This window comes from Trichechus manatus, unplaced genomic scaffold, assembly GCF_000243295.1.
Source record: "Trichechus manatus latirostris isolate Lorelei unplaced genomic scaffold, TriManLat1.0 scaffold00209, whole genome shotgun sequence".
In the NCBI taxonomy this organism is placed as follows: Eukaryota; Metazoa; Chordata; class Mammalia; order Sirenia; family Trichechidae; genus Trichechus; species Trichechus manatus.
In genome coordinates, this window is record NW_004444145.1 from 3,580,045 (window position 1) to 3,596,926 (window position 16,882).

The following is a 16,882-nucleotide window of genomic DNA, read 5'->3' on the forward strand; positions in this document are numbered from 1 at the left end:
AGGGGTCTGTGCCCGACGGCCCTTCCCGGGGGCCCGGGGTAGAGGAAGCTGTCCTACACCTGGGCTCTGGCCACCAGGATTTGGTTATGGAGGGAGGCGGTAAGGGCCAGGCTTGAGGAGGCTGAGATGCTTCTGAGGGTCACGGGCAGCCACTTTGTACTCGCACTGTTTTGTGCCACGTGGTCGGTTCTGAGCGTCCAGCATGCTTACTGTGTGGCAGCCGTGTCCCAGGGGCAGCCCAGCTCTGTGGCTGTGGAGGTAAGACAGTGAGAGATCCTGTCAGAGGTGAAGGCAGCTGTGTGGTAACTGGACAGTCAGCGGGTTGCCAATGACGGCCTTTTGCAGCCCTGAGGTGGTCGAGTCAGGCCTGTTAGAGTCCTGTCCTGACTGAGGGCTGTGCTGGGCCTGAGGAGTCCCAGGGGGTTTTAAGTTGTAAATCTGGAAGAATCCCCAGCCCTCACCCTCAGCCCCTTACTGCGGCAGAGACCCCAGGGCTGCTGAGTCTCGTCAGAGGATGAGGCAAAAGGGTGAGCCTCTTTCTCTACCTGACTTCCAGCCCTGTCCAGGCCTGGCCTTGGAGCCCCGCAGCCTCAGCCACCAGCTGCTTTGTCCTCCCCAGGCAGCCAGAGCCCAGCCCTGGGCTGCTGTTTCTGCCCAAAATCTCTGCCTCCTCCCCTGCTCCAGTCCCAAGGCCTTCCTTGCCCCCCGGCTGGGGACTGTTTGGTTAAGGCTTAGGCTGGCGACTGGGACTTCGAAACCTCCATCCAGCTCCCTGTGGTGAGGACAGGAAGGAGTTACTGCAATGCTGAGAAAAATCACCCCCCCACCCCCCACCATATCTCGTTCCCCACAAGAGCCAGAGCCAGAGACATTCTGAGGGCAGGAGGCACATTCCAGGGTCCCTGGCTGGACTTGAGCTGGCCTGAGGGCTATGGGATCCTGAGGACTCTGGCCTTGGCTTCTGCCTCCTGCCCTCACTTGGAGGACCATGATTCGCTCATCCTCCTCACCCCCCGCCCCCCTCACCTCCTGTTGGGCCCTGACCCTGCCAGGCTGGTGGGGGGGGCACCTGAGGTCTCCTCAAGGTCTGACCCAGCCGCTGGCACTGTCCAGCCCCTACTTAGGACCATAAATCAGGCCCTGCATGGCCGCGGGGGCTGGGGGTGGCAGCTGGGCTGAGGAGGGGAGCGTGGCGGGGGGGCCTTGTCCTGGTACATGCTGCGTTAGCAGGGAGCAGTGCCCAGCTGCAAGCCGGGCAGGCAGGGTGCTGACTTGCTGCCCTCCTCGCCCAGGCACATCACAGGGAAGGGGCCCTCACCCAGGGAGCCAAGGCTTGAGGGTGGCCAAGCAGGAAACTTAGACCTCATTCCAGGGTCCCAGATAACTGGGATATCATCAGGATACAGAAATGCCCCCTACCCGACAAGAAACCAGGGACAGAAAAAGAGTCCCTAGGGGTACTCACAGAGACTCCCCTACAGGGGTGGATACATAGCCCTCCTCAGTTTCAAGAACAGTCACACAGAATCCTCTTCCCCAAAGAGTGACAGATACACACATGCCTTCCATAGGAACAGATGCACAGGCCTTGCAGGAAGGACAGATAACACCTTAACTCTATGGGACAGACACATAGAAATAACCCCCCTCCTTCCTCCACCCCAGCCTGGCTACAGAGACAAACATATAGGCTTAGAGACAGAGACACACAACCCTTCCTCAACACAGAAGGGCAGATCCTGCAGGAGGACAGATAGCAGACATGCCTCCCCTGGGCCTGGTCCAGGTCTAGAGGCTGCCTGATGAGGTTGGGGCTGGGAGGCGCCTCTTTCTCACGCTCTCCGCAGCTCTCTCGTCCGCCCAGCCATTTCCTCTGCCACCAAGGAGGGGCCTGGAAGTGATATCCCAGAAAGGGTGGGGGATGAAGGAGCCCCTGCCTAGCATCCCAGGGGGCAGATGTCAGAGGGGACAGCTGGTCCTCCTCGCCCTTGCGGCTTGGCTGAGGCTGGAGGGTCAGCAGGCAGGGTGCTGATTGCCCAGCCAAGCTGGCCACCGTCAGGAGGCCCTAGCCTGACATCAGTCCCACTCATTGTTGTTGCTGGGGCTTGAGTCACTCCCTGTGACGCCACTAGGGTCAGTGCTGGAGCGGCTGGGGATAGCCTGCAGGGCCAGCTTTGAGGCTCAGCTCTCTCCTGGGCACACACCCGGATGAGGTGGGGCCATCTGGGGCCACAGTCAACATGCAAAGTCAGCTGCCTAGTCCCAAGGTCTGGGGTTGGCCTTCAAGGTCCCGCCACAGGCCTTTGCTGCAGGCACGACTTAGAGGGCTGTAGCCAGTGTGCCCTTTCCGCCTGGCTGGCCATGGCTCTGGGCTCTGCCTGAGCAGTTGGCTCTCTCTAGCCTTGCCCCTCCTGCCTCTGAACCCACAATTTCCACCCTCAGTCCGCAGTGAGGCCTCTCCAGCATTTTTCTTTCCACTTCTCCAGGAAACCTCCCCAGAATAATTTCCTGGGGCCCTACTTCTTCCTGGAATCACCAACCCCCCTTCCCTGCCCATTTCCTCAGGTCGCTGTCCTGTGTTCTCTGCAGTCGTCCCAGTTCCCTTCTGATGCCCAGTCACCTCCCAGCTTGCTGAAAGCAGAGCTTGGGAATCCTCTTCACTCTGAATGTGTCATTTTCTACTCCAGGCCACCAGCATCTTTCTGAAATGACAGCAATAGCCTCCATCTTGGCCCCTCTGGCCCCCGAAAAACCCGCTGCCATTTCTCGTATACCACTTGTCATGTTTTCTTGTCCAAGTGCATCTCCTGGTCCATCTCCTCTGTAAGACTTGGAGCACCTCGGGCCAGGATTGGGACTTGTCCACCTTGGTATTACTAGGTATGACATGGGCCTGGCATGTGGACAGTCAAATATGTGTGGCATGAATGAATGAATAAGTGAATTATTATATCTTGACCATCAGGGGTAGGGGCATAGGATGGGAAAATTCACCCCACGCAGCTCCATTTATTGGCTGAGACTATCCCTCCCTGACAGGTCCCTCTTAGTGGGATTTCACTGGGACCTGAGGTCTGAGGTGCAATGAGGTGAAAGGTCCAGGGGGGCATGGGGCGGAAAGGATAGGTTCATATCTGGGCCTGAGATAATAGAGATGAGGGCTCAACCTCACCCTTAGGCAGGAAAAGCTCCATGCAGAGGGTAAGTTTTGGAGTAGGGTGTCAGAGTGGGTAAAAAAAACTGGTGGAATGAGAAAAGAGTAGCTGTGTGGCCTTGGCAAGTCATTACATATTTCTGAGCCTCAGTTTCGTTATCTGTAAATTGGGGAGAAATTGATACTCACTTTGAGAGGCAGTTGGACAAATCAACACAATAGTGCATGTGAAGTGCTAGCATGGTGCCTAGTCAGGCTTGCTGATTGGGAGAAGTGATGATGATGTTGTAGGATAGTGGTGTGGAAGGCCCTGAGAGGGTGGGTGTCCAGGGGGTAGAGAGAGGTCACTCTCTCTCCTCATTCACTGGCAGTCTCTGGGGATTAGGCCCTGGTTCCCCTCCACCCCAGGAATGGTTCTCACCTCCCTGGGTCTCCCTCCTTCAGCTCCTCACAGATTCTCCCCTCTCAATATTTCCTCCTGATATATCTCCTGGCTCAATCCAGGACCCCAGTGAGGTTGCTGGTCTGTGGCGCAGGCAGCCTTCTCCTTCCCCGGGCTGCCTGGGGAGAGGTGCTCTACCTGAGACAGAGACTGGCTGCACAGGACAGACTATGGTGGTAAAGTAAAACTGATAGGGAGCAGGTAGGGGGAGAAGGTCAGCCACAGGAGGGGGTTGTGCATCTGGGCTTAGAAAGACGGGGGTGGGGAGGGTTGGGGGTGGGTTGGGGGGCGGGTATTAGTGTTCTAAGTCTGCCATAACAAAATATCATGAACTGGGTGGCTTATAAAAACAGGAATTTGTCTCACAATTCTGGAGGCTAGGAGTACAAATTCAGAGTGTTGGCAGGACAACGCTCGCTCTGAAGTCTCTAGAGAAAGATTCATTCTTTACAATCAAACACTTTGAGGGACAGAGTAGCAGAGGTAGGGATCTGGGGACCATGCTTTCAGGGGACATCTAGGTCAATTGGCATAATAAAGCTTATTAAGAAAATGTTCTGCACCCTACTTTGCTGAGAGGCATCTGGGGTCTTAAAAGCTTGCAAGTGGCTATCTAAGATGCATCAATTGGTTCCAACCACCTGGAGTAAAGGAAAATGAAGAACACCAAAGACACAAGGAAAGTATTAGCCCAAGAGACAGAAAGGACCACATAAACCAGAGACTTCATCAGCCTGAGACCAGAAGAACTACATGGTGCCCGGCTACCACCAATGACTGCCCTCACAGGGAACACAACAGAGAGTCCCTGATGGAGCAGAAGGTGGGGTGCAGAACTCAAATTCTAGTAAGAAGACCAGACTTAATGATCTGAGACTGGAGGAACCCCGGAAAGCATGGCCCCTGGATTCTCTATCAGCCCAGAACTAAAACAATTTCCAAGGCCAACTCTTCAGACAGGGATTGGACTGGACTGTGGGACATAAAGTGATACTCGTGAGGCATGTGCCTTTTAGCTCAAGTAGATAACAAGAGACTAAATGGGCAGCTTCTGTCTGGAGGTGAGATGGGAAGGCAGAGAGGGTTAGGAGCTGGTTGAATGGACATGGGGAATCAGGGGTGGAAAGGAGGAGTGTGCTGTCACAGTATGGGGAGAGCAATTAGAGTCACATAACAATGTATGTATAAATTTTGTATGGGGAAAAAAAAAATTCATTCTTGTCTCTCCTAGCTCGAGGTAGCCCGAAGCGTTCCTTGGCTAGAAAGTGCATCTTTACATGGCAATCCTTCCTCTGTAAGGCAGTCGCCAGGGGGTTACGAACGTCGGACTTAAGTACAACCCGCAGTTGCCAACTAACATGGGTAAAGGCTTTCAGGAAAAAACTGACTCGGTATTCGGCCCCCGAGGGGCCGCACTTCTCTAGCCTGCGTAGGTGGCGCAGCGGGCCTTTGGGCGGCAGCTGGAGGCAGGCGGGCCCCTGCGACATGGCGGGAGCAGCAACCTGAGAGCCCACACTCACCTACCTCCCTCGGAGCGGGGAAAGGGCAGACCCCATCGTCCCTGTGTCCCAAGCACCGCGGCTCCGCTCCGCCTGTCGGGCCTGCAGGTGGTGGCAGCCAGCGGCCGGGAGGCGGGCACAATACTCTACGTGTTCTCCGAGTACAACCGGTCAGTGCGTCGGGCTGGCACACGACCAGACCTCCACGGCGACCCCTTACCCAGCTACGCCCCACCCCATCCTCCCAGACCCTCCTTGCTGCGCAGGTCCGGGCCGTCGCAGCACCTCTCGGCTTCTGCTTAACACGTGGGATTTCACCACTGCAGTGGTTCTCGGTCTTTTGGTGGCTGGAGGGGGGCGGGGGGCAGTCTTAGATTTCTGACCTCTGAATGTCCATATGGTTTTCAAGGATGGTGGAGAACTTCGGACTGGGGTTTCCCTAAGCTCCTCTTTCCAACCCTTGGGCCCCCGGCTGCTTTTAGCACATCCTGAGTGGCACTTTTCTCCCTTGCATGCAGAGGCAGGGGCTTCATAGTTGGTGCGTGGGGTTAAGAGGTCTGGGGAGGAGGTGATGGCAGAATGATCCTTCTGGCCTGAGCACCATCCTACTCATGCCCCAACCCTCCCTGCCTCTGCTGAGGAGGGTTCAAAACCCAGAAAAAATGCTGGCCAGTGGTACAGTGTAAATTTTTTAGTTCAGGGTCTGTGATAAAGTATCCAATTAGTCTCAAAGATTTTACAGAACAGAATCTTCCGAGTATTTTGGATAACTTTGCCCTGTAGGTACCTCTTCAACTGTGGAGAAGGTACATACAATGGTGTGTAATAACAAACGGGAGCTACTTTGCAATGCACAACAAAACATTATTATCAATATTACTATACTATGTTAAAGATGTGTTAGTGTATATGGAAGTGTTTCTTCAATGTTTTTATGCATAGAAAAGTACACTATATACTATATCCTAAGACAAAAATTTGACTAACTGATGTTAGATACAAACCATACCTAGCTGTTCTGACTTAGGTACAAATTCAACTTAACAACAGATTTAGGAACAGAACTCTTCGGTAATCTAGGGACTGCCGGTATGTCTCTATGTCTCTCTTTTATACTCAGATTGGATTAGGACCCATGCTATTCCAGTATGACCTCATGTTAACTGATAGGATTTTCAAAGACCCTATTTCCAAGCAAGGTCATGCTCACAGGTACCAGGGGTTAGGAGTTTAATATATCTTTTTTTGGGGACACAGTTCAGCCCATAACAGGGCGTGGAGCCTAAAGGGTGGGGGAGTGACAGTGGTGTGTTGGAGCCAGCTGGTCCTGGCACCTGACAGCCAATTGTACCCCTGTGATCAAGATGTAATTATTCATTCTGGACTCCTCATTTAGTGATGTTCTGTAGATTGAAATTGGCCATGGCGGGAAATTGGCAAATGCTGCAAATGAAGGTATTCCTCCCCAGAGAGCAGGTGTTAAACATTTATCAGCACACTACTGGTGGGTGGGGTATATTGGAGAGTGGTGGTGCATGGGGAAGGTCAGGGTGAAGAAGCCAGAAAGGGAGCTTCTGTAGTGTTGAAGACCCCTGGATTTGAATTCCAGGCTTTGCCACTTACTGAGTGATCGTGGGCAAGTCACTTAACCTCTTCAGTGTAAATTTCTTCATCTACCTTGTAGGATTGATTGATAAAGTTTAAATAAACTAATATATGCAAAACATTCAACAAATGTTATTATTTGTAAATAATATCTACTATTATTTTGGGAGAAAATGTGTGTTAGGATATGAAGAACTTAATCCTCAAGTAAATTCAGGAAGGCCTCCTGTTGTAGGTGGGGAGCATGCCAGGGTCTGTGGGCATTAACGGAGCTCTGTTTACCCTGGGCTTACAATCTACATGGAAAACCAGACACACTCCCAACAAGTTACGTAGCACTAAAATTCCACTCACATTCATACAACAGTTTTCAGTTTACAAAGGTTTTTCATGTGAGTTATCTTTTGTGATCCCCATTTATAGAGAAGGAAATCAGAAACGATGAGTAATATCAAGGGTCACATAGAGAGGCAAGGCAGAATTACAATTAGCCTTATAAGAACTGTCACCAAAAAAAAAAAAAAAAACAAAAAACTGTCACCAGATCAGTCGTGGTAGAGTACCAAGTAGTGTTACTGTAGGAAGATAACACAGTAAGATTAAGACCCTTTCTCCAGCATCTTTTTTTTTTTTTAATTGTGTTTTAGGTGAAAGTTTACAGCTCAAGTTAATTTCTCATACAAAAATTTATACACGTATTGTTAAGCGATACTAGTTGCAATCCCTATAATGTGACAGCACACTCCCCCTTTCCACCCTGGGTTTCCCCGTGTCCATCCATCCAGCTCCTGTCACTTCCTGCGTCCAGACAGGAGCCGCCCATTTGGTCTCTTGTATCTGCTTGAAGTAAGAAGCACACTCTTTATGAGTATTATTTTATGTTTTATCGTCCAGTCTAATCTTTGTCTCAAGAGTGGGCTTTGGGAATGCTTTTAGTTCTGGGTTAACAGAACATCCAGGGGCTATGGCTTCGAGGGTTCTTCCAGTCTCAGTCAGACCATTAAGTGTGGTCTTTTTACGTGGATTTGAGTTCTGCACTACACTTTTGTCCTGCTCTGTCAGGGACTCTCTGTTGTGTTCCCCGTCTCTCCAGCATCTTTATATGTGTGGGTCGAGGGTCAGGGTTGTCTATTATGCATGTTGGACAAACTAAAGTTTTGCCACCCACTCAGCGTCACACAGCACACTGGCAAGGGCTCATCTCTAACTGGCATGCTGCTCATCTTGCGGGGATCCGTACTTGCTCCCAGGTTTCTCAGCCCGGAGTTGGGGATCACGTCTCCACTCCAGCGGCGGGCTCGCCGCCGATGACTCTTCCCAGCGTAGGGAGGCAGTGCAGAGCACATCCGGCCCCTCTCTCCCTCCCCACCGTCCGTCTCTATGGCGGAAGTGGGTTGTGCCCGCCGACACACAACAACAATGTCAGTGGTGAGAGTGAGTGGACTCGTCCAAAGGAGGGGGATACTTCTGACCATCAAATCTTAAAAGCCGACATGTAATCAGGAAAAAATATCATACAAATTATAGACCAACATGTGATTATATTTGTCTGATTATGTGAATACAAAGACGATCTGGACGCTGCGTTCATGTTAGAACGTGGACGAGCTATGCAGGCCACCCCCTCTGGAGGTCAGTGAAGCAGGTAGAACTCTCCCGGCTGGTAGGGGCGGTGGAACGGTGTTCCGGTCCCGGTTCTCTCTCTTACCTTGTTTGTCTGACATCTGCGGTGAGTGCTGCTGAGTGGCTAGGGGGCCGAGGTATGGGTGTCTGAGGGGGTAGGGGTCCGTTCTAACCGGCCTGGGAGCTCTCCAGGGCGGCGGGAGTGAGGGCGCACCTCGAACTCCCGCATTTGGCCAGGCTAGGGCTGTGTGCCGCCCCCGAGACGTAGACGGAGCCAGCGCCTCCTTTGTCTCGACTGTGGAGGTTCACCAGTAGTGGCGATGGGAGAAGCGGGACCCAGGAGGGAAGTTGTTTTTGCGTCCCGCCTGAGTCTCTTGATGCGAGTCGAATAGCTTTCTGATTTTGCTTTTAGTTCGTCTCTTGCGGCTCATCGCCCACGCAGAGGCTTCGGCGTACCTGCAGGTCGTACCTAGGCGTGAGAAGGAGGAGAAGGGGCATGCTCCGAGCCTGAGTGGCCCGCCCTCCCGCTTATACACGTAAGTTGGCCGTGTGGGTGTGGGTGTCCTGGACTCTAGCTTGGCTCTGAGAAGGCCTCTGTTAGCCTCTGCCGCTGTGTCTTGCAGACCTGGGCCTTGAGGGGCTAGAGGGACGAGACTTCCCCGGCCCGTCCCTGGGGGAATGCGCCTGGTCTTGGTGGGGACAGACATGCTCATCACAGACAAAAGGTGGCTGTTGTCGGATGGAGGCTGGAACTGATCAGGACAGACTTCCTGGAGGAGTGAAGCCTAGAATAGCACTGAGACTGAGCGAAGGGCCTGGGCTTGGGGCAAAAGTGAAGAGCTGTATCGTGTATGAAGGTTCATGTGGGACACAAGAGGGAGAAGTTGTGGAAGGAAAACTGAAACAGAGCTGGGAGTCTCTGGATGGGAAACTGCTGGATGGAGTTAAACCAGAGTGCAGAAGTGAGCAAGAGAGCCCCCCTTATCCTTGATCCAAGAGTGTGGGAGAAGCTGATCGAAAAACCTCAGGAAGGACCTGGAATTCCAGGATAACGGGATGAATCGAGCAGTTATTTTGTACTAGGTAGTGAGTGTACAGTGGTGAATAGCATACAGTCCTTGCCCTCAAGGAATTGTCTGCATAGTGGGAGAGACAAGAATAACACCTGTGAAATGGTAAACGATAATACAGGTAGACAAGGGCTGATTGCCAGGGGAGAGGCAGAGCCAGCCTGATCTCTGAGTAGTCCACAAACTGTTGTCCTATGTTTAGTGCTGAGCGCCACTGTTGAAGAGGGACAGAGATCATCTGGAATCTACTTAGAGGAGAGCTACCAGGACCCTAAGGAGATATGATGTGATGTCAGGTGGGCATGTTTGATGGCTGAGGACCTTTAACTGTAGAATGGGCCAGGAGGTGATGGAAGACTGCCTCTAAATGCCTGAAAGGTTTATTTGTGGGAAAAGGGTGAGACTTAATCTGTGTGACTCTGGATATCAAAACTAAGACCAGTAGTTTGAAGCAATAAGGGACAGATTCTTTCAGTAGAAGGAATAGCTTAATAGAACTACCTAAAGATGAAATGGTTTGCTGTGAATTCACTGTGAATGGAGGTTTTCAAGCTGAAAAATCTGAGCTAAGAAACTTGACTGCTCCATCACCCTCCAGGCTCATATTCAGTTACTAAGTGCTGCTTCTCAAGTCTATTCTCTCCTTCCCACTCCCTCCACCACTGCCGTAATGTAGCGTTGGATCATCTCTCAGCAGTAAGAATATCATAATTAATTATACTTGTTGAGTGCTTACTACTTATCAGGTACTGTTTTAAGTGTTTTATAGATATTAACGCAGTCCTTGAGACAACCCTTTCAAGGTAGCTATATTAATGTCCCCTTTTTTAGATTTGGCAAATTGAAGTTAAGCAGCTTGCCCAAGGTCACAGAGCAGAGCTGTGGTTCCAACTCAGGCTCTCTGGCTTTAGAGGCCTTGTTCTTTACCACTATTCTACTGTGTTTTACATAAGTTATCTTATTAATCCTCACAACAATCCTAATTAACAGATAAGGGAATTGAGGCTCAGAGAGGGTGAGTGATTTGCTTAAGGTCACAGAATAAGATGTAGGAGAGCTGGGATTCAAACCTAGGACTCTTGGATATGAAAACCATCATACTCTGCACTTCACTCCTCCACACACTTTTGTGCTGCCTCTGTAACTAGCACTATTGTAATGGCCTCTAACAGGTCACCTACCCAGTCTTTCTGCCCTTAAATCTGCAAGATTTTGCCCTGGAGTCTGGATGACCTCAGAAATTGTATGTGAGATTTGTGTGTATGTGCATATGTTGGTCAGGCTTTAAAGCCCAAGTGTCATAGCTTTTATGCTTCCCAAAGCAGTTTGTGACTGCAAAGTAGTTAAGAGCTTGTCTTGGTTATCTAGTGCTGCTATAACAGAAATACCACAAGTGGATGGCTTTAACAAACAGAAGTTTATTCTCTCACAGTCTAGTAGGCTAGAAGTACAAATTCAGGTCGTCAGCTCCAGGGGAAGATTTTCTCTCTGTCTGCTCTGGAAGAAGGTCCTTCTCATCAATCTCCCCGTGGTCTAGGAGGTTCTCCTTGCAGGAATCCCAGGTCCAAAGGATACTCTGTGCTCCCAGCGCTGCTTTCTTGCTGGTGTGAGGTGCCCCCACTCCCTGCTCATTTCCCTCTTTTATCTCTTGTAAGATAAAAGGTGGTGCAGGCCACACTCCAGGGAAACTCCCCTTATATTGGATCAGGGATGCAACCTGAGCAAGGGTGTTACATCCCACCCTAATCCTCTTTAATATAATCTAATCTTGCCTCATTAACCACAGGCAGAGATTAGAATTTACAACACAGGAAAATTATATCTGTCACAAATTGGAGGGCAGCCACACAATGCTGGGAATCATGGCCTAACCAAGTTGACAAATATCTCTGGGGGACACAGTTCAATCCGTGACAGAGCTATTCTTTGCGTTTTAGCCAGAGTTAACTTTCCGATGCACAGATTTGTCTTGGCGCAGTGATGCAGTCACTCTTCACTGCACTCAGCAGGGTCCAGATGCCTTAACAAGGTCCCAGGAAATCAGACTACAACCTTCCTTTTCTCCTCCTCACCCCCTCATAGTCTCACCGCAGTGGTAGAGTTTACATGTCTGTCTTGCCTGTGTCCCATCAGCTTCTCAAGAGCAGGACCTGTGCTTGCCTTTGCCTGGCCTGACAGGTGTTGCACAGTGAGCATTTGCTGTTAACAGAACTAGATGCCGTAAGTGGAATTCAAGCCTGGTCCAGCTGTTTGGACGGTTTGGACTTTGAAACTCTCCCCGTTTCTGGCTTTGAGAGTCTATGATTCTCTGATAGTATGTGCTGCAGAAATGCAGAGAAGGGCCAGTGGAGATGGGCTGGGCTGGGCCTGGAAGGAAGTGAGCAGGTAACATGCAGATCATTCAAAAGATGTCAGAATTCTGACCTGGGCTCCTCTTACAGGGTGGCCCTGGGTAGGGTGAAGCTCCCCGTGTTCATCCCTGTCCCCCACCCTGCTGTGAGGCACCAGCTACAGGATGAACTGCCGCTCGGAGGTGCTGGAGGTGTCAGTGGAGGGGCGGCAGGTGGAGGAGGCTCTGCTGGCCGTGCTGCACACGGTGCTCCTGCACCGCAGCACGGGCAAGTTCCACTACAAGAAGGAGGGCACCTACTCCATCGGCACCGTGGGCACCCAGGACGTCGACTGTGACTTCATTGACTTCACCTATGTGCGTGTCTCCTCTGAGGAGCTTGACCGTGCTCTGCGCAAGGTTGTCGGGGAATTCAAGGTAGGAGTGTGGCCTGGCAGATGGCAGGTGGACCTTGAGTGCCTCTCCACCCCAGCTTTCTGTTGGACATCCTTTCAGGTTGTAAGGAAAAGGTGTGTTGAGAGCTCGCCTAGCGGAGGAGGGCTTGTGGGGGTGGGAGTGGGGGGGCAGTGATTTGTAAGAATACCCAGGGAAGGAGGGAGAGCAGGAAGCCCTCACAGCCATTTACAGTCAGACCTCCTTGGAAGCTCTTCTCTGACTCCGCAGCTCACTCTACCAGCACCTTTTCTGCTTGTCTTTTCACCACTCTCTGGGCCCTTTCCATACAAAACTTCTTGAGAGAGAGGAGTTGCCATTGATACGGAGTGCTCCTTTTGAGGACTGTGACAAGTGTTTGTATATGCCTGTGTGAGCTAGAGAGAGGGGAGGAAGGGACACACCAGGCTGTTAATGTTGGTCACCTCAGGAGGGTGGAAATGAGTTGTGATTTTTAACTTTGTTTTTATGCAGAATCTCAGTGTCTCACTATTTCAATGCATGGATGTTTTTTAATTAAAAAAGTAACAAAGGGAATCTTTTTTTGTAAAAGGCACAAGCTTTGGGGTCAGAGGAGGAGGATGCTGCCTGCCTTCAATTCCACAAACGTTTGGAGCACCTCTACACTGTGTGCTCATTGCAGGGGTTTGCCTGTGTTGGGTAGATCCTCTCTCAGGTCACAGCAGTCAGAAAGCGAGCTCCCTTCACACCCCCAGGACTTCCAAGCCCAGAAAATCCAGGTTCACGAGAGGTTTTCCAGTCACCCTTCAAGGGAGGTAGCAGTACCTAGCCCTCTGTTCTGTGTCTGTGTAAGGTCTGCAGAGTAGAGTAGTCAAGAGCATAGCATGGACTCTGGAGCCAGGCTCTACCACCTAACAAATGTGTGACCTTGAGTGCATGTCCACTTCTCTGGGCCTCAGTTGCCCTGTGTAAAATTGGAATGCTAATAGTACCTACCTCATAGAGTGTACTTTTAGGTTTAAATGAGTGAATGTGTCAGTTGCTTGGAACAGAGCCTGGCACACAGTGAGCATATGGAAGTTAGCCATTGTTGTATTAGTCAAGGTCGTGTGACTGGTTTGTCCATGAAGGAGAGACTTATTCCCTGATGGGTGGTTCAGGATTTGAGGAAGTGCCTGTGGGTTGGCACCAGCTCAGATGGAAAGGTGCTTCAGGGTCCGTCCTGAGTGCCGTAGGAGGAGGATTGTGGGGGTCACCTGCACCCCGGGGGGTGGGATAGGCAGAATTATTGGACCAGATGGTCCTATTTGCTCTTCAGAGGGGAAGAAGTAGAAGCAGCCAGATCTGGTCTGTTCTTCAACTTCCTTCCCCATTCTTTTCCTTGGTTTGTTTCTTTCTAAACAAGGATCATTAGGCCTCGTAATCTCCCCCTTCCTCCCTACCCCCTGCTTTTTGAGACTATGAATTTGGGCCGTCATAAAATGACTGGGGTGGAAGGACTATATTAAATTTGTAGTGGAGAAGGCAAATAGGGTTTGCCTGGGGAGGAGGTGTTGGCGAGAAGGTGATTTTAGAGATAATTTTCAAGGATGGGGGCCACACTTTTGGCAGATTACCTTACATCTCTGAGCCTGATTTTGCGTCAATAAAACGGAGGGAATACACCTACCTCAGGTTGTTGAGAGGAGCCAGTGGGGGAGTGTGTATTGCCTGGCACAGGGAAAGTGCTAAAAAACGGTAGTGATTTCTGTACCATCAATTCCTAACAAAGCTGGAGGCGTTGGGAAAGGAGACAGATTTTGTTGGCTTCCTTAAACCACTCAAATTTCAGGCTGGCAGCTTGGTGTGTCACTTCACACAAATCGTCCACTCTCTCTGGGTCTCTGTTCCCTGCCATCCTAATATAGATAGTGATGCTTCCTTCCCTGGGGCAGAGGAAGCAGGCCTTCACAGGATGAGAGCTCTCCAGAGGTCTTGGCCTCCTCATCTATTACCCTTTCTCCCCTAGGATGCCTTGCGCAACTCTGGTGGCGATGGGCTGGGGCAGATGTCCTTGGAGTTCTACCAGAAGAAAAAGTCTCGCTGGCCTTTCTCGGATGAGTGTATCCCATGGGAAGTGTGGACGGTCAAGGTACATGTGGTGGCCCTGGCCACAGAGCAGGAGCGGCAGATATGCCGGGAAAAGGTGGGTGAGAAGCTGTGCGAGAAAATCATCAATATCGTGGAGGTGATGAACCGGCATGAGTACCTGCCCAAGATGCCCACACAGTCGGAGGTGGACAATGTGTTTGACACAGGCTTGCGGGACGTGCAGCCCTACCTCTACAAGATCTCCTTCCAAATCACTGATGCCCTGGGCACCTCGGTCACCACCACCATGCGCAGACTCATCAAAGACACTCTTGCCCTCTAGGGCTCACTGGGGCCTGGAAGCTCCTTTATGGCTCCCAGACCTTGGCTTCTGGGGATTATAGTGTTGAGGCCCTTGGGGCTCTGGAAACCTGCTCTGGGTCCTTGGGTGAGACTTGGAAAGGGTAGCCCCTGGCTTCCTTGTTTGGAGTCGCCATCCTCTCTGGTCATCCTTTGCTGACGATCAGGTCCAGCTATACACTGTCTCTCCACACCCCAGGTTGGGGTCCCCCTTCCTTCTCCACTGTACAGAAGAGCCCCTACTAAGGATGGTGAATAAAGTTGAGAATGTGAGATTGGGTTGAGCCATCTCTTCTTTGGCTTGTGTTCTACCCTGAAACATTAACTTTCTGGCAGACCTGTTAGGACATGGGTGTGTATTGAAGGCGTTATTCCAAGATGACGGGATTAAATATAGATTATGACTGACAGGTTTTGTACTTGGTTGGATATTCACACAGGCAGGTGTTACCCATCCAGATGTGGCCATGGCCATTCCCGTGAATGAGGACACGGGGTCACATGTGAGTGAGTCATGTCTCCTTCCTTTCTAGGAAGTTATAATGCCCCTGGGTTTTATATTGTCTGGTCTTGCTTCGTAATGGCCCCAAAGAGTATTTTCTGTGTTCACAGAGCACACACAGGCCCTGCATGCACCAGATAGGTAATTTGATTTGGGGTTTCTCTCTCTGGAGAGAGATTGGCTGTCTTGAGACTGTCTGGTTGGGCTGGCTCTGGCTGGTTGTTAGGGCATTGCTTTGGTAACTCATTCTCACATTTCCACACAAGCATACTCAAATTGAGCAAATGTCATTGTGCACTATGCTTTTTGATTTATTCCACGCTTTGCAATCCTCTTTGGCTACCATCTGGGGCACTTCTAACCCGACTGTATGAATTGCATGTGTGTGTGGCTGGTGGGGGGCATGCCTGGGGAGAAGTTGGAGGGGGTCTTCCCCACGGTCCTGGAGCAGGGTAGGTAGCCAGGATGCCCAGGAAGTGTTTGCAGGTTTTACTATTCCAAGCCACCCTTGGCCACATGGTACTTCATGACTGTAAGGTTTTGTAATGTTCTATCCGTGATCTCGTGGAATCACCTCGATGGTAACTAACGACACCCTTGACCTCTTGGGCTTCAGGGAGTTGGAGAACTCAGGAGTGGGGTTTGGAGATGGAGAAGGCCCACTCCCAGGAAGTCGTTGATCACATGTGACTATCACTTGGCCTGCTGCAGCCTAGGGGTCCTTCTTTATTACTCCCAGCTGGCATTCCCTCCTGAGGGGGTGACTGGTACAGGTGTTGGCTGGCAGTAACTTTGTTTTTTAAAAGAAGGCTCAACACTTGCTACAGGATTTTTCAGGAGATCTGAGCAGAAGGTCTTCCCTCCATCTCAGCGTCCCCAAACTTTCTCCTTTTCTGCAGCTGAACTCTGCAATCTCCCACCCTGGCTTGGCTGTGAGACTCAGCTGGCAGTGGCCTGCCCTTGGTGGATAGGAAATTACCATCCCCATCCCTTTTGGCATTGTGATTTCTTGAGGTACCCTGAGCAGGGGGGTGGTCAGAGTGGACGGGAGGGACGGATTTACTCAAGGTCAGGATGGGAGCCTGTTGATTCAAATCTGTGCTCTCCCACTGGCCTGTAAACAGGATTCTCCCTGGCCTATGGGGCCTGAGAAAAGGATTGAGGGTAGGCTTTGAAACCCCCCTACTCTATCCTTCATCTCCCCCTGCTGTGGAGGCTGAAGGAAGCACTGACCTGTTTGTCTGGACCCAGGAGGCTCCCAAAGGGGATGATGGGGGAGGAAGGATGTGAATCACTCAGGTTCTGGAGGTGCCTCGTTGCCTCCTGTCCCAGTAGCCACCTGGGCCACCTAGGTGTATTGAGCTTTTTGTCCCAGGAACAAAAAGCCCAGGGATGGGGATGGCCCTTCCACGTAGCCCCCGAGCCAGGGCCAGGTGTGGACGTCTGGAAGATCTTTTTAGGCTCTGAGGGAGGTGCAGCCTTTAGGCCTCCTTCCCCAAGGCAGAGGGAGAATCTTGGAGACAGGGCTGGCTGGGAACAGGAGCCACATTCGCATGAGTGGGTGTGTGGACCTTAGGAGTAGAATACCCTAGCCCTGAGAGTGAGGGTCTCTTGAGAAGGGACTAGTCCACACTGGAGGAGCCCTCTTTCTTTGGGAAGAGCTTGACCTTGCCGGGCAAGGAGTGGTGGGTAAGGCGCCTGGGATCCGCCCCTCGGGTCCCTCCCCGTCTGTGTCGCTGGCCCTCCCGCCAGCCCGCGCTCCCGCACATCTGGCAGTCGAGCGCACATTTGGGCAGCCTGCGCGGGAGCATGAA

At 51.4% G+C, this 16,882-nt stretch overlaps 1 protein-coding gene across 2 annotated transcripts; it reads left to right on the forward strand.

Annotated features, from left to right (window-relative positions):
- Positions 1-8,357: 8,357 nt before the first annotated feature.
- Positions 8,358-15,728, forward strand: ATG101 (autophagy related 101). 2 transcript variants are annotated; one of them, XM_004388355.2, is made up of 4 exons: positions 8,358-8,429; positions 8,736-8,859; positions 11,835-12,160; positions 14,145-15,728. In XM_004388355.2, the coding sequence occupies exons 3-4, from the start codon at positions 11,909-11,911 to the stop codon at positions 14,547-14,549; spliced, it is 657 nt and encodes a 218-aa protein (XP_004388412.1). In that variant the 5' UTR covers positions 8,358-8,429; positions 8,736-8,859; positions 11,835-11,908; the 3' UTR covers positions 14,550-15,728. The 2 variants fall into 2 exon arrangements, with proteins under 2 accessions (XP_004388412.1, XP_023598194.1); XM_023742426.1 differs by having other exon boundaries at positions 8,404-8,460.
- Positions 15,729-16,882: the final 1,154 nt, after the last annotated feature.